This window comes from Melanostigma gelatinosum (assembly GCF_949748355.1).
Source record: "Melanostigma gelatinosum genome assembly, chromosome: 13".
In the NCBI taxonomy this organism is placed as follows: Eukaryota; Metazoa; Chordata; class Actinopteri; order Perciformes; family Zoarcidae; genus Melanostigma; species Melanostigma gelatinosum.
This window is the reverse complement of record NC_136646.1, coordinates 20,888,420-20,911,784: the sequence shown is the minus strand read 5'-3', so window position 1 is coordinate 20,911,784 and position 23,365 is coordinate 20,888,420. Positions and strand designations below refer to the sequence as shown.

At 43.0% G+C, this 23,365-nt stretch overlaps 3 protein-coding genes across 3 annotated transcripts in view; all 3 read right to left on the bottom strand.

The window, feature by feature from the left end:
- Positions 1–353: 353 nt before the first annotated feature.
- LOC306787202 (hsp90 co-chaperone Cdc37-like) lies at positions 354–3,540 on the bottom strand. Its single transcript, XM_079282287.1, has 8 exons — positions 3,189–3,540; positions 2,445–2,726; positions 2,085–2,190; positions 1,888–2,003; positions 1,681–1,803; positions 1,350–1,532; positions 1,188–1,259; positions 354–1,046 (listed from the first exon to the last, which is right to left on the bottom strand). The coding sequence occupies exons 1-8, from the start codon at positions 3,294–3,296 to the stop codon at positions 906–908; spliced, it is 1,131 nt and encodes a 376-aa protein (XP_079138413.1). The 5' UTR covers positions 3,297–3,540; the 3' UTR covers positions 354–905.
- A 2,812-nt stretch (positions 3,541–6,352) lies between these two features.
- Positions 6,353–15,454, bottom strand: LOC306786724 (vascular cell adhesion protein 1-like). Its single transcript, XM_079281570.1, has 10 exons — positions 15,291–15,454; positions 14,517–14,789; positions 14,092–14,418; positions 13,705–13,962; positions 13,352–13,431; positions 9,195–9,327; positions 8,477–8,743; positions 7,243–7,575; positions 6,908–7,162; positions 6,353–6,837 (listed from the first exon to the last, which is right to left on the bottom strand). Exons 1-10 carry the CDS (start codon positions 15,331–15,333, stop codon positions 6,830–6,832), a joined length of 1,977 nt encoding a protein of 658 aa, XP_079137696.1. The 5' UTR covers positions 15,334–15,454; the 3' UTR covers positions 6,353–6,829.
- Positions 15,455–16,056: 602 nt separating this feature from the next.
- Positions 16,057–23,365, bottom strand: part of LOC306787278 (hemicentin-1-like) — a 9,074-nt gene continuing 1,765 nt past the window's right edge. The window contains exons 3-11 of the mRNA XM_079282387.1: positions 23,355–23,365; positions 22,557–22,787; positions 21,964–22,191; positions 21,618–21,881; positions 19,433–19,702; positions 19,168–19,329; positions 18,654–18,872; positions 18,293–18,535; positions 16,057–17,603 (exon numbers count right to left, since the gene is read on the bottom strand). The exon at positions 23,355–23,365 is cut by the window's right edge and continues 316 nt beyond it. Of these exons, the coding sequence (XP_079138513.1) occupies positions 17,401–17,603; positions 18,293–18,535; positions 18,654–18,872; positions 19,168–19,329; positions 19,433–19,702; positions 21,618–21,881; positions 21,964–22,191; positions 22,557–22,787; positions 23,355–23,365 (1,831 nt within the window). The 3' untranslated portion in view covers positions 16,057–17,400. The remainder of the gene's footprint in view (positions 17,604–18,292; positions 18,536–18,653; positions 18,873–19,167; positions 19,330–19,432; positions 19,703–21,617; positions 21,882–21,963; positions 22,192–22,556; positions 22,788–23,354) is intronic.

Here is a 23,365-nt window from a genome sequence, read left to right as displayed (position 1 = left end):
CTCCTGCTTTAAACAAACGTTTTCATATATATTACATCGCAATAGCCTGTTTAAAGTGATCATATAGCAACCAACCAGTCACTGCTGACACCTTATACGAAGAGATGAAACGGTAAACACATTGAATTCCTTAGATATTGTTGTGTCAGGTGCTGAGCAAACATAAGATCTGGACACAAAACAGACTTGGGAGCGTCGCTGGTATGCAACATAGTCAAACAATGCCTTTGTTTAAGCTGTTTTACTTTAGATTTGCTGATTTTTATGTCAGCTCTGGTACTTTCACCTTCAAAATAAAAGCATGAAAAGTAAAAGTGTAGAATTATACAACGATGATGACTAACTATTTAATCTTATTTTATGATTTGAAAAGCAAGGCATCCACACCTCGAGTTTCTAGACAAAACCACAACACCTGAGTTTTGAGTAGTTGGATATAATTCAACCATTAGTTAAGCAAGATTGTAGAAAATGTCACTTCTGGGAAATAACCAGCTGAATACATTGATCGCTAAAGCCTTAAAAAGTCAAACAAAACAAATCACAAATTTGGTAAACCCTTCCATTCAAGTCAGTAAATGCACAACCTGAAAACGTCCGGAACATTTTTAACCATACGACAGCACAAGTGAAGCAGGCCGGCTCTCCCACACAGACCGACAAGGTGCATACGAGTACATGGAAGAATACAGCCGACGTCCAAACAAAGTCCTAAACACGAGCAGCAGGAGTTACTGATGTGACGGAGTTGTGCAGATCGCTGAACACTAATACCTCAAGTCTCAGTTTAGCATTTTACAGAAGTTATATAATTGTTCCATGATTGGCAAACAGTCATACACATTGTGGGGGCGCAATACAGTAGCTGGGTACATTGCGGAAACATATTGTGGGATCAATGTTGGTCATTCCTTCTTCGGTTCTTCGGGCTCCGGTTTCACCTCCTCGTAGGTACCGTCTTCCTCTTTCTCATCCCCGTCGTCTGTCTTGGAGTTGGGGACCCAGAGGCCCGATTCTATGCACTGCTTCATGTGAACCTTCGCCTCCTAAATCATTCAAACAATCACATTCATTAACAAACTCAAAGGAGGCAGAAAAATACTCAAAACTATACATTTTGAAATGATCCCCAGCAGACATGCAGCATGAAAAGAAATAAGACTGTCGGCTTCAACAAGGGAACCTACCGTCGGATCCATTTTGCTAATAACATCTTGTAACAGCTGGATGTTTTTATCATCAAAGCATTTCTGCATCTCCTGCAATTAAGAACAGATTTGTTTTTAGGCACTTTATAAACCAACAACATAACATGAAGGCAGAGTGCCGAGGCTTCTTGAAGAACTTACAGCTGGCAGGGACTCGTACACATCCACAGGATCCAGTCCTCCAGGCCCCAGGCGCTTCTCTCGCTCCTCTTCCTCGTATTCCTTCATGGCCTTCTCGATGCGGATCTTCGCCCGGCCCCGAACCCGCTCCTTAAATGAGTCCAGCTCGTCGTTGAAAGCATCCTGGTACTGCTGATCTGCGGTCTGAGGGGGACACGTCATTTGGTGTGTGGGTCGCAGTCAAAATGAGCATTTAATTGAATATTTCAATTAGCATTTGTATTAATTGTGATGTTTCCAAGACAGGAACTATTTCACTTGATTTCGTCGCATCCAAACAAAATTAAGTCACCTTGATCTTGGCAAAGAATTGCCGAAAGCAGCCGCGGGGGTCCACCTTGAGGCTTTTGGCCAACTCCAGAATGAACTGCATGACGATGGTCTGACGAGCCACTTGCTCCATCAATGAGTGTTTCTGCAAAGAGAAGAATAAAGAACGTGAATAAAGAGTATCTCGTAGTTACGGCCCACAAAGACATCCTTTTGTCGTCGCCTTTACCTCCTCCACTTCCAGGTCGATGCACATGATGACCAGGTAGTTGGCGGTCTCTTCACACACTAGATCAGAGTTGTCGGAGAGGTACTTCTGGCTGTCGTCCCAACGTCGCATCATGCCTGTAGTGAAGACAGCAATGAATCTACTTTCCTATAATACTCTGCAACATGCATGGATGAATGGATGTCAATAATCTTCACCAAAATGTTTGATCTGCTTCTCATTTTTCTCCACGAAGGTTTTGTGCTTTCGCTCCTTGTCTTCTTCGGTCTCATCAGCAGAGTCGGGTTTGAGATTGACAACACTCTGTGGAGGGAAGCAGAGAATCATCGTTACAAACTGGAGAAGTTTAAAGATTAGTATCAGGAATCAGAAGAGGAGTCAGAGATAAGTACATTATGAAGCCACGGACACAAAGACAAACTACAGAAGCAATGAACGCTTCAACGACAGGAGCTCATAGTGTTTTTAAAAGTAAAATCAAAATCAATTTTGAATCGCAGCGCATCAGATTGCTGCAAATGTGTGGCTTGTTTTTGTAGCGTAGAACATCTGCTCACCTTGCTGAAACCCTCCTTGCTGAGCGTGTCGACGTTCCACGGCATCTTCTTCTCTTCCCGGTTATGTTCCGTCGACTTCTTCTCCCAATCCCGCTCCTCCTTTTTCAACTTCTTCTCCTCTGCCTGTGCTTTGCCCAGCTCTGCTTTGGCGTCATCGGTCGATGAAATAGTCAGATCTTGTATTTTCTTCTGCGCCTCCGCCAGCTTACGGCGACATTCGACATGTGCTTTTTTCAAGTCTTCGCCTTTTTTCTCAAAATCTTCCATTCGCTCCACACGAGCCTGAAGAACAAATATGAATACAGTCACATATCAGTCCCAACAACAGGTGCAGACGCAGGTGGTAGAAGGCGGAGGATGGCCACCAAAAATAACTTATTTTATTTCAACTTAGAGGATAAACCACTTGAGATGCACCAGCTCGTTTTAGGGGGGGACCTCAGGCACTAAACATGGACGTTAACAAACATTTAAGCACATAAATAATGACAACAATAAAAATAGAGAAAAGTAAAGATCCTAAAATGCATCCTTGTGATTCACCCTTTAACAGTTTAATGAGTGATCTTAATCTTCAAGTGAACAGCAACCTGAAAGCTGGAGAGTTGTTACCCACTCCACTGTGATCATCTCATCACTGGTACACAGCCCCGCAGTGGGCACAGGAAACACTGACCAGCTAAAGGTTACGGTACAGTGTGTGTGTGTGTGTGTATATATATATAAAAATATATAAACGTGCACCTGGTGTCTCCATCTGAAGAGGCTGGGTGTGTCGATGTTGGGGTGGATGTCATCTTCATCGTCTGACACCTCGATGTGGTCCCACACGCTGTAGTCTATTCTCGACATGACGTTAGAGCCTCACAGCGTTAGCTCCGGAGATGACTTGGCTAACGTGAAGTTAGTGCGCTAAACGAGGAGAACCGAAACCTCCGACCGACAAAAGGCAGATAACACACAAACTACGCACTTTTTTCCAGATACGTGTTAGTCTTCAACGCGGAGGCCGGCTGTGTTAAAGCCCAGATGAACTTAGACAGACCGACCTGGAACGGGCTAGCGACAAACGGCTTCAGATTTTCTAGAAGCTGCTGCAAATTTCCGTTTGACGTGAGTGCGTCATTACGTCACACGGACGTAGGACACCGGAAGACAGAAAAGATGAGCTTCTGTTTTTCTGCATCGGTGGCCGTGGATTTGCCTGACTCAACCGTTTATTAACATAACAAACATTAATTAATTCAACATACGTGATCTATCTTTGTAAATTATGTTTAAAAAAATAATCATTTAAGTTTTTTGTTCTCACCTTTTTTCTGTGCGAGTGTTTTCCAAAACCTCCCTGGCATATATATATATATATATATATATATATATATATATATATATATATATATATATATATATATATGTGTAGTGGCCATTTGTCGACTAAATCAAACTTAAACAAACAATAATCAAACGCCACTGATGCACCGTGGTCGGTATTCTTACGCGGCCAGAAGAGAGTGGATTGTCCATGCAGGATTCTGATTTTCGTATTTATTAAATAAAGCAAACAAAACTCCTGTAGTGTGCAGCACTGTGCAGGTAAAAACTATAAGCCCACCCCGGTGCATGCTGGTCCTATCCTTCTACTCATATATAGCAACAGGTGCCCACAGTAATTACCCAAAAAACAATATAACTAAACAACTTACTATTCAAGAGAAAAAACAATCATAATGTATCAAACATCTACAATAATTAAACAATACTACTTATAAATGAAATAACAAAATACAATATCAAGTAAATAGCTCCAACAATATATATATATATATATATGTATATAAATATATGCATGCAGTAATAGGCCTATAATTAAACTAATGCGGTAGTAGGCCTACAACTAAAGTTCACCATTCTATCAAACATGAATCACTGTTATTTTCCCTCCATCTGGTAAACAGCTATATAAAAAACGGTTTCTTATATTCCGCTGTTTAAACTTTAATTATTTTAAATTTGCGCTTGACTGCTTCAGGGTGCAATCGTAAATATTGTACTGTTTGCAATGTGTAGTCTGATTGATGCAAATGTATAAATTAAATACTTATGAATGCAGTAATATAGTTTATTAAACATTTGAAAGAAAGTCAATTTGGCCTCTTTCCTCAAGTTTATTGATTTAAATTTTTTGGGGAAATGTGGCTGTTGAAAATAACTCTTTAAGGACAGCACATTGACCGATAAATAATGAAATGGTACATAGGCAAGTCAAGCAATCAAGGGCTTCTTTCTAATACATGAGGCGTGTGAGGCCTGACATACAGCCATCACACAGAGAGAACGTCACTGTAGAAGAGACTGATGTACCCTACAGCCTATCTAATGGAAACTAATTCAGTAGACACAGAGCTCAATGCTGATCAAACCTAGGGAAACAATGTTCCATGCACACGATGAGGTGTTGCATCCCCTGTCCAGGTAAGCTAAGTTTGATGTCTACAAAGCTGAAATTGCTTCTTTTTTTTAAGACAAACTCAATGTATTACTAAATTATCTTCTTGTGTTGAACAAATCTTTATCTAGTCTTTTTGTCGAACCAGCCAAATAATCTAAATCTCCTGTGGGTTCACCATGAGTGAACTCTAACAAGTCACATCTGCAACATGCCTCAGTAGCTCAGTGCTGACATGCACGAACATGTGGCTCATACTTCATCACATGGTGTGGACACAATGACATGAAGAGACACAGAAAACGATTCCCTTTAATGAATACATGATTCATCTTACACTGTAATGCCCCACTTAATGTTGTGCCACAGAAGTGTGACATTTTGTCAAATTGTCAAATACAGGTGTAGTTGACAACATATACTTCACATACTATGGGCTGTTTGTGTGCCAACTGTAGCATCCATAGAACCAATATGCCTTTCTGCAATGACATGTGAAGATGTCTGCTACACACTGTTAGACAATGAAACATTGATTCAATGTTACTTTCCTCCATTGTTCCCATCAACAGCTACGGGCTAAAGGGGGCTATGTGTTACTTTTGCTCTCCGTGGGTTTGGAGTCCTTGAACCCGGAGCAGCAGATGGAGGTTCCCGCATGAGAGTCGCAGCACCGCCGCATGTCCCTGATCACGTCCGCACACATGCTCTCCACGTATCTGTTGGCTGCAGGACGAGGACCACAGAGAGGGGGGGGGGGGGGTTAACTAAACGACACATGCAGGATTTGCTTCAGCAACATCTTTGAAGCGACTACTGTATGTACCTTGTAGACACTGTTGTATTGCGCATGCTTGCTTTTGACACGGGTCTTTCTGTGGCATACCTGAAAGGGAACAGAGAGGGACAGCATTCAGAAGTGTGTCACTAAACATCAGGCACTGCGTCACTGCGGACCGACTCCCACCTGTATCGATCGATCAATCGATCAGGATAGTCGGTGAGGTCTCAGGTTAGAGGTCGTCTGCTGCTGGTGTTAGCCGCGCGCGGCGCTAACGCTACTTCCTCCTGCGACTGCGAGGCAATGTTTTGATCAGGTGACGTGCCGATAGCCAATTAAGTAATCTCTTTAAAAAAGTGCAGCAGCGACATCTAGCGGCTCGAGGTGAGTACAACACAAAAGGCAGATATGAATAACCAGTAACTTTGAATATTGTCTTGCTATTGTTCATTTTGAATACAAATCCCCCCTAATATAAACCTGATGAGAAACTGTAACCAAAATAATAATTACAAATTCATTTAATTTTAAAATACAAACAAAGTCGTCACATGTTATTCATCATGCACTTTTATTTGTGTGATACGTTTGCAGCCCTCACACCCAGCAGCAACAAACAATGAATGCAATTTAATGTAATTATAATGTAATAAAGTAAATAAGTGGGAACATTTTTTTTCATTTTACTTTTATTAATAAAGATAATAAAATCATGAAACAGTTCATATTTACAGTAATGGCCTGCTGATCTTTAACATTCAGAATTAAATTTCCAGCAAACAATTATGATAATGTAGTCATCGTTGCTATATCAAGAGTAGCTACCACAATGTTACAAGATAATTTCATTAACATGAAAGTAATTCCAGAAAAATATAAACGAGGGACAGGGTATCACAAAGGAACTATATCACGAATCTATCGCACAGAAAACATGTTAAAATACTGACAAATTAAATGACAGTTACCAAACATAGTATATTCAAATATATATATATTTTTTAAATGACATCTAATTCTGTCTGACAGCAAGATCCTCATAAATATCTGTTGAGTCATTGTCATTTCCGTCTCCAAAGCTGCAGCAGTAAAATCCACTTAGTTAGAATCCTTGTATGTCCAATGTGGTCATCTGATCCAATCTCGAGATGTCTGGTTTCAAACACCTGAGTAGAAGCACAAGATTAGGACGCAGTGTAAAGAGACAACAGGTGCACCTCAGAGGCCCTCATTTACCTTTGGTCTTGGCTTTGACAACGAACTGCTTGCTCTTCTTCTCCAGTGCGTTGGAGGCAGTGCAGGTGTAGGTGCCTGGGAGCAGTGAGGGGGAGGTGAGAGCCGCTTCATCCTCCATCCTCTCCTCATTGGGATTGGAGGATTGCCAGCTGTACATGGGTGTGGGGTTTCCTGTGGCCGTGCAGTTCAAGGTAATTTCAGCCCCCACTACAAGGTCCAAAACCTCGGGTTCGGGACTGAGGAACGTCGGGGGAACTACAGCAAACATCACATGGTCAATATTTTGAAACACATGAGAACTCTCTCTTTTTTTTTAGATTAGCTTCATGACTTACAGTACACAGAGGCATTAAGAGGCTCCGAGGTCACAGTAGGAGGCGGTCGTGGTCCCTCTGGTCCGAGCTCCAGCTCCGCCACGCACCTGTACTGTGCTCCATTCTCGGCTTTGGTTGGTGTGACCATGAGGACGGAGGACACTTGGACAGGTGAGGAAGATGTGAGTTCGGCGAAGGAGTGCTTGTAAACCTCAGTCTGGCCCTTGTACCACCTCAGGGTGAGGTACTGGACCGGGGCGATGTTCTGAACTTCACATAGCAGCTGGTACTCTTTCCCCTCCACCATGGGGCCGGTGTGGTTCACAGGCCGGATGGAGACGCTATCAGGGGTCTCTAAATGAATAATACACACAGTGTCAAACAGGTTTGAGTCGTCCATTTCTACACTGTGTATCAAAACTAGGGATGCACCGACACTGATACGGATATCTGGCCGACACGGACTCAAATAGCTGGATCAGGTTTCGGTGACAATGGGGTCAATCTATTTAATTTAATTATACGTTTTTATACGGTATCACACAGTCTATTGGTTTTGTGTTGAGGGACACAAATTGTCAGATTTTTTCGCATCACTTGGACCTTTTTTGGGGACATTAGTACGTTCGAAAACAAAAGTTAGGTTTAAGCAAAAAGCAACAGTTTGTTACATTTAGAAAAAAAACGTCACAAATGTTAGATTTAGGTAACAAAACCACAACACTTTGGGACACAAGGGGACGATATGGCACTCGGCTTGTGGTGAAGTGAGCTAAAACAAAAATACATTTGAAAAACATTGTGCCTCTCCAGAAACCATGACCTACTTACTGAAGATAATCCACAGACCTGTTGTTTCAAGGCAACGTTGTTGTTTTTTTAAATCGGGGTTGAACTATCCCTTTCAATTTTAACCAATTTGTTACTGCATTAAAAAAGATTATACTTGAACTGTTCATTTTGAAGATTTTTTAACAAGTTGCAGGTGCACGATTTAATATTTTAATAATACTTAATACCAATCTATAAATTTATATTGTATTGATTTTGTATTTATTCGTTACATTTTGTTTTACAAAGTTCTGAAAGCAATTTTTTAGTCTGATGTCCCTCACATGAAAGAATGACCCCAGTCTCTTCCACACAGAGAGGCACACAGCTTATTATTATTCATTTATTAATTATTGGGTCTAGATATCGGTATCGGGACTGAACAAGTCGGATCGGTGCATCCGTAAAGCTGGAGTGAACTCACTGTAGAGGACCAGGTTGAGTTTCTCCTCACACTGTCTGGGGGCCGTGAAAAACACCCCGTAACAGATGGGCTCCTCGATCCAGTCGATGAGGCTGTCCACCTTCCACTGGACCGACAGCTCCTGCTGAGTGTGAGCGGCGCTGATGGCCGATTCCCAGCCGAGGACACGAACCGGGCGAGCGGCTTCACAGCTGACTGACACCGGCTCCCCAAAGCCCACCACGACCCGGGAGGGCTTGAGGATCAGGGAGCAGCCTTCACCTGACACTGAAACACACGGCAGCAGTCATCATCATCATCATCATCCCCTTCCTTCTACTTGTGGCACTTTCATTTTTAGAACAAACAAGCTTTAGCTGTTATGTAACCCTGTTAAAACACACACACAGAAATCACATCGGGAATTGGCTAAAATACGGCTGTATATCACAATTAATTGATCAGTTATTTCTATTTATTGCAACAATGTGTGGCCCATTTAATCTAGTATATATAGTGAAGCCATGCAAACACAAACAGGCATATTTTATGCTGCAACGATCTACAACAGTGCTTTAAAGGACAAATAAACCAAAGCTTTTTCTTATTATTGAAGGTCCGGTCGTCCTCATATTCACATATTATCACCGACTAAAGGTCAGTTTGCCTGCTACACCACATTTTTTCACAAGCCCCTCTCATAATCTGTCAACAAGTGAGAGAAACAAATAGATCTTACCCAAGTGAAACATGCAAAGCGTCAGGATCCATTTGAGAAAGTTGATTCCCATGTTATTTTCTGCACTGAGCCGTCGATGGAGGAGAGCGAGAGAGAAGTCCAACTTGAACAAGCTTGGCAGCTCTGCAGGGAACTATGTTGGAACAAAAGGGCCCCCTTCATCTCAGCTGACTTTGGGGGGAGGGGGAGGGGGAGGAGGGTGGGGGGCGTGTGAAGGGAGAGAGGGAAATTGAACAGGTGGCAGGCCTTTTGAACAACACAGCTGATCCTTTGCACTGCTCTGGTCTTCAGGAAATCAGGACGTAAGATGAATACATTCTCCATTTTCAACATGCAAGCACATGTCGAATAATTGAGATGTCTTACCATTTATGCACACGGGAGGAGTTTGCATTCAGGGCCAGACGTCTGAGGTTCAGGCAGCTAACCTTTGTGGTTAGGTTCAGGAACGGATCATGTTTTGGGTGAAACAAAATCTTTTTCGGCAACTTCTCCCGTGTGCAGAATTCAAAGCAAGATCAAATCAAACTACCTCTGAAGCCCAAACGTTCCCTTGTCCTCTACACCGAAAGACTCGTGTAACTATAAATCTGGTCTTCGTTATTATCTGTTATATTGAGTCGATGGCTGCTCTTCTTTGAATACTCTTAAGTGTGACCGTGTTGTGCTTTAAACCATCTGCTATCGTCTGTGTGGTTCTGCTTGCGTGCTCGTCTCCTGTTGCTCCTGAACTCTTTGTGGAGTCCCAGCAGGCAGGAGTGTTGGTGCAGCATGTAGCTTGTAAGTCTCACACTGTGACCAGAATGCTACACAGCGTAACCGCTCCGACCGCAACTGCAGAGCAAGAGAGCAAGGCATCGGATGCTTCAATTATTCAGGGGATTCATGGAGAGCACAGCTCAATGTACTGATTCATGCTCGAATATGATGCTGTCTCTTCAACAAAACATATGTTCAGCTCTATAATAAAACGTATTTAACTCCATGACACATTGAGCAACATCCACTCTGCCAGGTTGTTATGGCAACACAGTCTGAGCATGCACAGAGCTTCAGCGAGAATGAACATAAAGAACATGGCTTCATATGGGCAGGAAGCAAATGCTCTCCTCTACAGTCACTTTGTGCAGGACTAATTAGTATGGCAGCCTCAGCACGGTATAATGTAAGGCAGGTTGAAAGAGGGAGAGAGAGGGGGGGGGAGGGAGAGAGAGAGAAGGACAGAGGGAAGGAGAGGGAGGGAGAGGGAGAGAGAGGGGGGAGAAAGAGACAGGGAGAGGGAGAGAGAAAGAGAGGGACAGAGGGAAGGAGAGGGAGAGGGAGAGAGAGGGGGGAGAAAGAGAGACAGAGGGAGAGGGAGGGAGAGAGAGGGACAGAGGGAAGGAGAGGGAGGGAGAGCGAGAGGGAGGGAGAGAGCGACAGAGAGGGAGAGAGAGGCGGGAGAAAGAGAGAGACAGAGGGAGAGGGAGGGAGAGAGATAGGGGAGAGAGAGGGAGGAGGGGGAGGGAGAGAGAGCGAGAGAGAGAAAGTGAGGGAGTGAGAGGGAGAGATTAATGAAAGACGCTGGTTTGAGCGCCTCGATCAGTATTCTGTGGGATGATCACTGACAGAGAAGTTGACACAAGCTGCTCATGCAGAACAGACATTAACACTTTAACTTTCTCTTTAAAACACTCTCTCTCATTCTACCTTTACTTCCCCAATTAAGGGGAGAAACTTGAAGTGAGCAAAACATTTAGATATCCCCATAAAACTTCCCCATGTTGATTATTGACATGAACAAAAAATCTTGGTTCATTTTGTTGATGTGTTAGAGGCAAAGGGTTTTACTGGGGGGATTTTAGATATCGATTTGTATCACTCCATAAATCATACAATACAATCAACCATAAAATAAAAATCTATTTTCTCCATGTTTTAGAAATAAAACGTTTTCTAAATCAGGCTATGAATGATATCTGAACAAACTGCTGTAAAAACCTTGTCTAGAGAGGAATAAATGGAGGTTTGGTGAATGTAAGAGCTGAAGTGGAGATGTCTGGCTCAGTCTGATAACAAAAAGTCATTTAGAGAAAATATATATAGAGATTGTAAAGTTCCATACATTTTGAAGATACTGTGGATAAGGTAACTGCTAGTACATTACTGACATTAAGACAATTCTTTTTTGTTTTACAAGTTTTCTGAGACGTTAGTTTTAAATATGCTAATGAGGCATCTAACGGTAACTTTGGGTGAATTTAGGAGAAATCTGCAGACGCAAATAGACAAAGAAATAAGCACCATAATGTGTATTTTGGATGTTGTCTTTCTACTAGTCTGAAGACATGTGATGGAAGCCAAATAGGTAAAAATCTCAAAAGTGATCAGTGCATGAAAAACAACGTTTTTATAGTGTCACCGCTTAATTCATCTTTCACAAGAACAAAGGTTTACAAATGGAAGTCAGCATTGTGCACGTTCTTTTGCTGGTACATCAGACAGACTAGTGGCTCACATTCAGGTCATCCTCAATAAGACCAAACTCATATGAAATTGTCGGCACATCACAGAATTGACATGGTCAGTCTTTGCAGTGCAAAAAACAAATTCAACATTCCAGAGCTGTACCATTGCATATTAAAAAAATAATAATTTGGTAAAATGTTTACAGAACATGAATGTATTCATACAATAATAAAAACTAGCAGTATCAACATTGTACCCCATAGCAGTGTTCAAAGCACTCTCAAGTAATTAACTGTATCGTAGTGTCTGGAAAGTATGCGGCGAGAAACTGAATCAAAACATACCTGAGTGGATTAAACACAATTTAAGGTTCACCTTAAAACGTGGTCGTTTGTGGCTTTGCAGAATGAAGGAAAATGACAACATTAGAATTCCAGCAACAAAGCACCAATGTCTGTCACCAGCAATCATCAGACAGTCTTACAAGTAATAAGAATAGAGTTGTTTCAGAGCGCAGCTACTGACTGACCAAAGGCACACAAAACATTCACTTTCTGGCCACTTGGGGGCAGAAGAACGGACAAACCCACTGGGCCTGACCTATTATGGCTTTAAATCCAATACCTATTCTGCTTCCAGCTTTGTTTTAGTCTGTACAGTCCTTAGACAAATATGAGTGTTCACATGTTCAAAAGTACATCTCGTCCCTTTGGTAGCAGTGAGTATATCAGAACTGACAGACTGGACGATACAGAAGGCCATAAACCCAAAACATGGAGCTGAAATAAGTCCTCTTTGCAGCTGTTGATGCTCTCCGGTTCGACGGTGATTAGATTCAGGCAGTGCGTCTGCATGCACCGAAGTAACCGGCTTACAGTCAGCGTGTTACACGAGGACATGCAGGACTCGGCGTCGCTGCGACAGCAGAGCGGTGGGATGAGAGGCGAGGCAACAACATGGACCGATGACAGCCCCGTTTCCCAAATGTTACGTTCCCATACAACCAAACCGCTTTGTGAATTACGCTTCAAGGAAAACGGGTTTTTGTTGTGGATTATGTTTGCTTTTGACGAATAAGTTTCAAATTGGAAATAAGTCGGGGTGGTTTGTGTAGACTCGGGCTTCCACACAGGAGGCTGCTATTTGTGTCGCATATGAACCATGAACTTTTGCTGTGTTTTTGTTTTGATAACTTAATAAGCAAGTACTTTTGTATTGTTTTCTGCTTTGTTTCAATTCACGTTAACTACATGTTTTAAACTGTTTTAAACTGCGACCGGGAGAACATACGTCTCCATCAGAAACGTAATTGAGATTGCAATTTAGTTTTACAGGAACCAGGTTGACTGATGTATATATAGAAAATAATTCCATCCAAAGTCGGACTGAAACTAACACAACGTAGCCTCTTGAGCTGTGAATATGCAGGTCTACTACACTTCCACAATAAGCTGATGGGATTATGCAACAGCGACCAAACATGAGCAGCAGTCCACCAACCCAGCATGCAGAACAGACCACGCCTGCAGGCTGTTAAAAAGACGTGATTCTCATATGTTCATCGAAGCCCCCAAAATAAAACATTAAAACATGCTAAAGTCATGCAAAATTGAATTAAAAAAAAGTCAAACTCATATGGGTCCCGATGAGGTGGGCCGTCCTTAGAGATAGCTGCCTTTGCCTAAAGAAAAGGTGCCTTCAGGTGTCACCAAAAAAAGACCGGCAATGAAGATCACGACTCCCAGGAACACAAATCCTCCAACCAAGGCTGCAAAGGTTGTGCGATTCCCTGCGGGAGATGGGAGAGTTTTTGTTACATCCTCTCCTTCTTTCACTCAGCTCAGCTGTTCAGACCTTGAAACAGAAGAGGTTTGCCGTTTGTGATAAACCACACATGCCAAAACAACGATTAAAACTAAGAACACAGCCATTAAAATCCCAGCAGTGGTTCCAGGGTGACTACCTGATGGAAAATAGAACGAAGGAATTATAGAATAATCAACACGGCGAGACATGAATGGAGCAGAACACGGTGAGGAGGACTTTTATAACAATATCTTACTTGTAGCTTCGGTGACAGTGAAATATTTGGCCTTGGAGCCCTGGCTGTTAGACGCTGTGCACCGATAGGTGCCTGGAAGCTGAATGGACGGGGCCAAAGAGGATTGGTTCTCATTTCGATTGGTCCGTTGTATGGAGTGTGGGAACTGCCAGCTGTAAACCGGCGTTGGTTTTCCTGCAGCAGCGCAATCTAAAGTGAATTTACCGCGAGCAGGGAGCTCCAGCGTCACATTTTTGGGCTCCATGAAGGTCGGCGAGTCTGAAGAAATGAGAAAAATACAATAAAAAAAAACAAAGAATAATTCAAACGCAATCAGAGAAAGGCAAAACACACCCAATGTCCTCTACCAACTGTGATGGTAAACTCAAGATGCCATTAAAAACGTACACAGCACAATCACGTCACGGGACTCCGACTTGATCGTGGTCAGGTTTGGTACTTGTCCCGAGAAGTCCAGCTGTGCTTCACACCAGATTTGAGTTCCGTCATCGCCTCTTTGGGCCGTCAGGTTGAAGACAGACGTCACGTTGACTGGAGATACACTGGAGCCGTCAAACCTCTCCGTGGAGGAGACGGTGTCTCCTTTGTGCCAGTGCACAGAGAGGTTGCTCACTGGCGCCACATTAACAATGTCACACTGTATGCTGTACTGGTTGCCCTCTACCAGGGGGCCCTCTAGACTAGGCTGAGAGATGGACACCCTGTCCGGCGTTTCTGCACAAAAAAAACAAATAAAATCCAACATCAGAAGTATCGACTGATCCAAATCGACCAGGAGTCTGCTCGGCCACGTCAAGGTGAAGGATACTTACTGTAAACGGTGACTGGAAGCGTTTCTAAACACTGACCATCAACCACACGATTAATGTAGCACATGACTACGATGTTCCAGTCTGTCGCAGACTCTATCGTTATGGTAACATAAGAGAGGCCTGTAGTCTTTGTGCTGCCGTACATCGTCTCTAAGCCCATCGACTGGATCTGGTCAGACGATGAGCTGCAGTTGACCGAGAAGGAGTCTCCAAATCTCACCACAACGCTCGGGGGGCTCATCTGGACGGGACAGGACGAGCTGACGGGCTGCCCTGGTGGTACACACAGCGTATCACAGCTTACAGCACAAGAAGCTTTCAGCAACACACAGTTTTAAACGTCATTGTTGGATTGGACTGGTTGACTTTGACTGGTTTGCAGCGTGTTCACCAGTTAAAACAGCAGTTGAATGATTACACATATTGATAGTAAATATAAAACTACGGCTAAATGCATGTTTGTTGCTTTTCCTTGAGCCTGGATATCCTTCATAACGATCATATATGTTCTGGTTTGCTACAAATCCCATGTCTTGTGTGCTGCTGCTGCTCTCTTGTGCAAGAATGGGATTTGGGACATTGACTTGCAAATGATCTACAAAAACATGAGTTCATATTGATCCCCGCCAGTGAGAAAAGCAAAACAAAAACATAACCATCAGATCTGAGCAACATGTATCCGACAAAGGGCGTCGACGCTGTGACTGTTGAGACGCATTAGATGTGACTTCACTTGTAAGTTAACGTCAATGAATTAACAAAGCGAATAGTTACCTGCACACGCTATAACGCCGCTCAATATGAAGAACCACCTCATGATTTGGACGGTGCGTTAACCACAAAGTTCACCACAAAACACCTTTACGACTTTAAATGGTCCCGGTGCCGGTGACAAACTCCTCTGCAGCCGCAGTACTTTTCCTTTCACCTGGAGACCGGGAAAGTCCCGACAGAAACGATCCCTGTGAGGCGTTCACGTGCTCCCCTTAAACTCGTTCCCACAATCCCCACGCCTAGAAAGTCACATCCAGGAACTGAAATATCAACTCCTCTCTTTCCTGAATAGAAAGAAGTTTTGTAGTATTTTCTGTGATTGCCGTATTTCCGAGGGCACCGGAAGGCAGCATACATACAGTCCAGCTCATACAACCTGCTGGTTGTAGTTGACAGCACCCTCTCGAGGAGCAGGACCATCACAACACAAGGAGTAGGGCGGGTTTCTCTCTGGTGTGGTACCAAATTGCCAAACAGGCCCATTGATTTAGGATTTGTCTGTGAAAGATCAAACCTGTCTGCTGGATGGGAATCAGAATGTTTGCCTTGATGTTTGTGGTGCATACAATAAACAAGATGTACTACAAGGAAACTAAATACAGGCAAACTACTGCAAAAGTCAACTTAAATAGAAAAATTCTCTCAAGAAAGAAATCTAAATGATGTGCTTTGATGTGGATTTACCAGGCAAGAAGTTTATTTATTCACATCAGACATATTCAGGCCTGCTGTCAGGTAAAAAACAACAACAAAGCAATCAGTTTGAAAAGCCACGATTTTTAATACTAAAATACAGTTTTACATCAGTCTCAAATATTTACAGCTGTATTCACAAATGTGTTACAATGTCTTCATGTCCCCAACATTCTAGACAGGACTCAAACTCCCCTAAACAACCTGTCTGCAGTCCATTTAACACTAAGTTGTTCCATCTTTGTCGTTTCTCATAAATAAATAAGGATTTGCATTTTCATTAAATGTCCTCCTGAATATGCAGTTCTGATAGGCCTTCATACAAAAGCATACAACTGTGTATACAAGAGCATTTGTCCCACAAGGCCGGAGCTACAAACCCAGAAAGAAGTGCAAAGAATAGTGAAGGGCTCCATGAAAAGAATGCACGAGTCACAGTGTCCGCAGCCTGAGCAGAGTCCGTGTCGCACCTTCGGAGAGGCCAGACGTGGTGCACTTCCTGTTGGTGCGACTGTTAAAACAGAGCAGTTTCTCAAATCATGTTCGCTGTGTAAAAATAAGAACATACAGAGATCTACGTTTGTGAGAATATTAAGGGGGCATAATAAAAACTCAAGCATTGGTGAATGAACGAAAACATTCATGTTGAATAGAGAGCTGCAGGAATGACGAATGTTTGTGGGCCAACAGGAAGTTAGCGTCACACTGAAATGTTTCCATTCCACTTCGATTTTTGCAGAAAAATGTAATCTGTGACAAACAAACTTTCATGATCCCTTTGTGGTTTGTTCAGTGAGATAATCTTCACAAATGAACACCACTTTCGTCATTTTTTTGAAGCGCGACTGCAATCGCCAGAAGCAGAAAGCTGATGTTATGACGCTATAAGCGAACTACACCACGGTCACATGACTTCACGTCGTCGCCACCACGAAGCTAAAGGACGACTCGTGTTCCAGTGATGACGATTCATTTAGTTTGTCATTTATTTCAGCTACTTGTTAGCAAACAACCTTTTTTATGACTTGTAAAAGCTTCAAAATTCTTCGAGACGAGAGAACCGGACCAGCAGAAATGCTGACTCGTGTTAGGACTCAAACCTGCAGCGCTCTATTATCTTTGTGCTCATGAAATGATGTCAAAACAGTTTCTCTGGCCTTTCAGAGCCAACGTTTAAGTCCCTGCTCGTCCTCGTCTTTCTGTCCAGTGAAAACAGGGCAAATCCAGTAGTACATATAAAACGGTACATCTCAAGCCAAGGTTGCTCATTCCTATAATAAGATTATTCCATGAAAAGGTAAAATACTGTTTCATGTGTGACGTCAGAGTGGTCGGGCTTTGTGGTTTGTGGTGGCAGAGAGATGCGGCTCATTCAGAGTGGTCAGCGATCCATCCCGGGCTCTCCTCAGACGTCCTGCTAAGACAGTTTGGTCATAGGAAACTGCATGTCCCAGCCGTTGTGGGCTACGTTGCTACTGGGGGCCTCCAGTTTGGGGTTCTTAAGGCTGTAACGCCGCATCTTGGTGTTCTTGTAGTAGATCGAGTAGATGAAGAGGAAGACGACGGAGATGGCGACTACTGTGACAGCCACGAATCCAGCTATGAGGGGAAGGTAGTCCTCTGTGGAGAAATCAACACGGGCAGCATGTTAATGTTTGAGAATGTTTAAGAAAAATAAACTGATGTCATGCTTCATTACATTCATGTGAACTTTCAGTCCTAAAATTCAGTTCTCATTCAGATTTTCTACTGCAGCATCGATGAAGATGAACTTTACTATTTGGATGCAAAAAGAAAAAGAAAATCATTCAAAAGGTTTCTAATTATTTTAACATATGACTCATGATCAGACAGTCAGTTGAAGGCTACTTGTATTTGTATAATAAAAACACGGAATCCCCTCTTATTATAACATCTGACTGTTTGTTTATTTATTTTTATTTTTTTTCCTACTTAGTTAATTTAATACAATTCTATTCAGTGTATATGCTGTGCATTTTTATTACTTTGTTTCTTAAATTGAACAGGTCCTGCTCTGTTATTTTATTATATTGTATATATTGTGCATTTTCCATCGCCAATATTTTATTTTATTGTGTAACCCTGTTTGCTGCTGCCACAGACAAATTTCCCCTTGGGGATGAATGAAGTACATTTCTATTCTATTCTATTCTATTCATTTGAACATCAATTACTAACCCCATGTTACCTTGAATTCTTGCACTTTGTATATTTAGAAAATAGTTCTATTTGGCATTTGTGTTTTCTTCTGAAAAGGACACAAAGCCGTTTAGATTGGGTGTTGTTACCTTTTAAAATCACGTTGACCTCGTGGTAGATGGAATCAACCTCGTTGGTGGCGTTGCAGCTGTAGACGCCGGGCTCGGACACGGTGAGCGTGTCTCCGGACACGTGGGGAACTTTGTCTGAGCTGTAGATCCACTGGATCTTTGGAGGCGGGTTACCGTCGGCTTCACAGACCAGCTCCTCAGGATAACCTCTGAACACGGGGATCGCCTTCGGAAGCTTTGTGGTATTAATGACGGGCTTATCTGTTGAGATATAAAGCAGTGTAAGCACTAGTTTTACAATGTCCCACTGTCAGGACAACAACAAGCTCTTTCTCATTACTGCAGTCGTGCTGTCTACACGATATAAGTGTGATCTCACAGTAGACGGTGACGTTGAGAGGACTGGACATCATCTTCGGAGGAGGCAGCGGTCCCGCAGGTCCGAGATCCAACTGAGCCTCACATCTGAACTCTGCTCCGGTGTCGTTTCTGTTCAGAGTGACGCTGATGGTGGACGAAGCGTTCAGCGCGGAGCGGACGATGCTCGGGTCACACTGCGTGTCGTTCTCGGGCAGGCAGCCGGTCACTCGCAGGGGGCCTGATGGACAAATTTACATGTTGGAGTTTTTGGTGTTACGTTTTACTGGTTTAATGAGCAATAGCAGATCAAAAAAAAAAGGAAATCAAGCATCATTATGATAACAATTAACATTAACTTCAAATGTTCACACTTCATTTGAACTTATCTACAGTTTATCATCTCAATGAATGAAAAGTCCCAATGTGTCTTCCATAATTGTTCCTTTTATCGGATGCTGGATACTCATTACATGTCTGTTGGTGCTGTATTGCTTTGAGCACCGGTAGACCTGGTGTTAAGAAAGACCCCTCACCTTTGCTAAGTGGCTCGAAGGTTTCATTCCCTCGGTACCAACGCACAGCGACGCTTCCTGCAGGAGCAACGCTGGTGATGTCACACCGCAGCTGGAACGCTCTCTCCTCCACCGCTGAGCTCAAGTTATCCACAGGACGGATGGAGACGCTGTCCGGTGTTTCTGAAGAGATGGGGGGGGGGGGGAGGGGATAAATAATCAGGATCGTTCCAAAATCTGAGAAACACATGATGACAGTTCGAGTACAAAAGTTAGAAACACATACTGTAGAGGGTGAAGTTTAAATGTTTCTGGCATGTTCCTGTGACGAGAAACGTAGCAGTGCAAACAGGCTTCAGGTCCCAGTCTTCAGAGGCGTAAGTTAACCAAGTTGTGCCGTTGGTTCTGGCGCCCTGCCCAACCTGCCAGTATATGTCACGGAGATGTGTGGAGTCACTGGGTGTTGGAGTGCATATCGCACGCTGCAGGCCTCTGCCCTTGTAAGGCACCACCATCCTGTCTGGAGTTATCTTGATGGGGCATTCTGGGCTGGCACCTGTGGAGCGGAGAGAGAGGGGGGGGGGGGGGGGGGGGGCACGAGAAATGTTGTTCTCCGGTCAACGTCTACACACGTCCGTTATCTTAACACAACATTTTCCTCTGATCCAAATGGCGGGGAAATGGCGAACAAAAGCCGTGTCGAAGGAGGAAACAGGAAAAGCCTCAGGAAGGATACACCCCCCTCCCTTTAGTTTAGGAAAGTCTGCACTTGCAGCTCACCATTCTTTGTGCTGGACTTCAACTGTAACGTCAATACCTCAGTTGAATACGTCACATTCCACCAAGAACATTCCCAGCTAACAGGAACCACAACTCAAAACAGATCGGCGACTGTTTTATCAGAAAACTGTAATGCACTCAGGATGTGAGGAGGTATTCACGATGGGCTTATCTGTTAGATAAACACAACGCTCACCAATAATCAGACCACCAAAGTACTATTTCTTCATTCGCATTCACACACGAACAGTTGTGTCCATTCAAAGCACATGCAGCTCATACAACACACTCTTAACTTCATTAAACTTTACTGTGTTGCTTTAAATTGCCTCCCCATCATCACTCAGCACGCGACATAAACAGACCTTTGTTCCTTAAAGGTCTGTTCACCCAAACGAGCCATTTCAGTCTCACACAAAAGCAAACATGAGGTCCAGCCTCTCAACTCACTCGGTGCTGTCCCGTTACACAGCGACAGCAGCTGTACAGTCAAAAGGACAGAAAGCAGACGAAGAGAGTTCAAAACATCCATTGAAGTCGCGTAAAAGTTTGTCCGACGACAGCTGTCGACCTCCTTCTGTTACACCGAGCGCCGCTGAGGTTCCTCGTGCTTCCTTCCTCTCCTCGGCTACATGGGACTTGTTGACTTTTTGGGAGAAAGCTAAAGCTAAAGCTACGGCTGCACCACAGAACAGCTCCCAGCGAGTCTCCACTACATCACCGGGGAGGAAACGGCCCTCCCCCGACACACACACACACACACACACACGCACACACACACACACGTTACCGCCAGCACTCGCACCCTCTGTGCCTATAAATGTCGCTATCGTTGTGCCAGTTGGACTCAAGTCAGACGTTAGGCCGGGGACCGTTATATGAAGCCAATTTACCAAATAAACCTGTATAGACTGTATATAAGAAGGGTTATAACATAAGATAACTATTTATTTAATTTATCTAAAAGAACCATTGTGTCTAGAAAGAGCATATATATCAATTTGTGATGTGAGTCTATTGGAATTATGCTAAGTACTTACATGAATCAATTTAAGGACATGTATAAAGTTTGTTTTTGAGAGGTGTAGGGATGAGGAAGGGGCCTTGTCTCTCTGGGGGACTGTTGTTGATACTGTTATTGTTTTGTTATTACTTGTTACAAATTTAAAGGTAAAACTAAATAGACAGACAGTGGGTGGCATATCGGGGCCAGAGTCCCCATCATATTATTACAGGATCCCCTTGTCAAGTGAGTTTAGGTGTCTTGGTGGAAAATGAAAATTAGGTGAAGTTTCATTGGAGACTTTGGTTTGACGACAAACATCCCTGAAGGTGGAATCTACTGTCGTTGTCAGAGAAGACTTCGGCAGCACTTAGCATTCTTATTAAATGCTTTATGCCATGACTTTAAACCACACTTTTTGTCCCGTATCGGTGCGCCATTGAGTTCTTGAAGGGAAGTTAATTTTCCTTTTCATGTAAAGTTTGGTCATGCCTATTCAACAGCATCCTTTTTTCATCATAAAGGTAATAAGAGTGAGTATTGGAAGTCAGGTCATTTTAAAATCACGTCACACATACTCTCATATTTCAACAACAATCCACAGCACTGCATCCCCCAGTTGGACTGTAGTGAGCAAACATACCAGCTCTTTAAATCAGTGCCGCTGATCTCATTATAGTGACCCTACCTTTCACTGTGACTCTGGCTGTTTCAGAGACATTTCCTCTGTCGTTGGAGGCGTGACATGTGTAGGAGCCCGTGTTGTATGCGGTGGCATTGTGGATTTGCAGACGGGACACTCCATCTTCATTTTGCACCATCACATTGGTGGTCTGGTAATAATCCCATGAATATTGTGGTCGTGGGTTGCCCGTCGAGGAGCACTTCAGCCACACGGTAGAACCGACGTCAACTTCAGAGTCCTCGAGCTCAACTATCTGTGATGGTGGGTCTGGAGACAGCAATGAAAACACGTCAGAGGAAAAGCAGATGACTCGTGCTGATAGTAGATATTTAGGATTAAAATAACCCACATATGACATTGATATCCAGGGTGTGGTTGACACTTGACAGAGTGCTTGAAGCGCTGATCCAGTACTGCCCTGTGTCGTCTCTTGTTAGGCTCTCTGGAAGTTCCACCTCCTCGCCATCTTTGTACCAGGTGACCTCAGGTTTCGGAAAGCCCTTCACAACGCAGGAGAGGTTGTGAGGAGCGTCCTCCACTGCTGTGTGAGTGTCTGGACACTTGACCTCTGGTCCATCTGAGAGCAAAAACACAAAACACTTACACTGGAGCAGCAATACATACCAATACATACACCTTTTCATCATACTTTATAGATGTAATAATAATAATAATAATAGGTACAGTGTGTAGGTACATACATGAAATTTGAGCTCTGCTTTTAACGCATAAGCATTCATTTTATTTTGTAGTGTTGCATGAAGATCTGAACACTTCATGAATCTGCTGTAACATCCGAATATGGCCACATTCTGTTTGCACATCAAGGTATTTGCAAATACAAATACTACAAAAAAAAAGTACAGAACAAATCCTGGCGACATGACAACAAGGTTATGAGCCTGTGTAAATGATGCTCTTGTTTGTGCTGATGACACTCACACAATACATGAACCGACAGCTCCTTCCGGATGATGGTGGCGCCCTCAGCATTAATGGTGTACCGGCCGGCATCGCTCCTGCTCAGAGGGACGGCTGGGTCGGTGGGCCGGTCGCCTTTCAGCCAGCTGACGTCGGGGCTGGGATGTCCTGTCACATGGCATCCGCTCTCCAATGTTTCCCCTTCCCGTAACTCCAGTATGTCCAATGAAAAACATTGCACATCTGGTCCAACTGAACAGAAGCAAACACAGCAGCAATTCATACAACTGTTGTATTTTGTTGTTAAGCAGATGAAAAGAAGCTGTGACGTAAATCAGGCGATAGAACCGACTGAAATATGTTGGTGTTTTGTCCTCTGCGACGAGTATGAAAGATAATTTACTGCTGGTTTTGTCCGACCAACCATCTGAAATTCTGTTTATTTATAGTATATTATTATATAGTTTCTAAATAGTATATTTACAAACTGAAACTGTCAAATGTTTGTCACTACGTTTTGACAAATTACTTAAACGATTATCAAAATAGTTTGATTGACTAATCGCGTGATCTTAATTTTATGTTGTTCATTCTATTTCATCTTATCTTTCATCTCATTTCATCAAGTGTTTATTTTTCATAATTATGTAATTCTGTCAGTAGTAGTAGTCGTCGTAGTATTTGTATTATTATTGCTTTTAATACTAATAATCATCAAATAAGCATTGCAGCTCCAAAAACAGCACAGACAAATGTAAAATTCAAACTGACTATTTTAGGTACATTTCAGACTGGTGAGTACACGCATGATATACTCACAGTGAACTGTA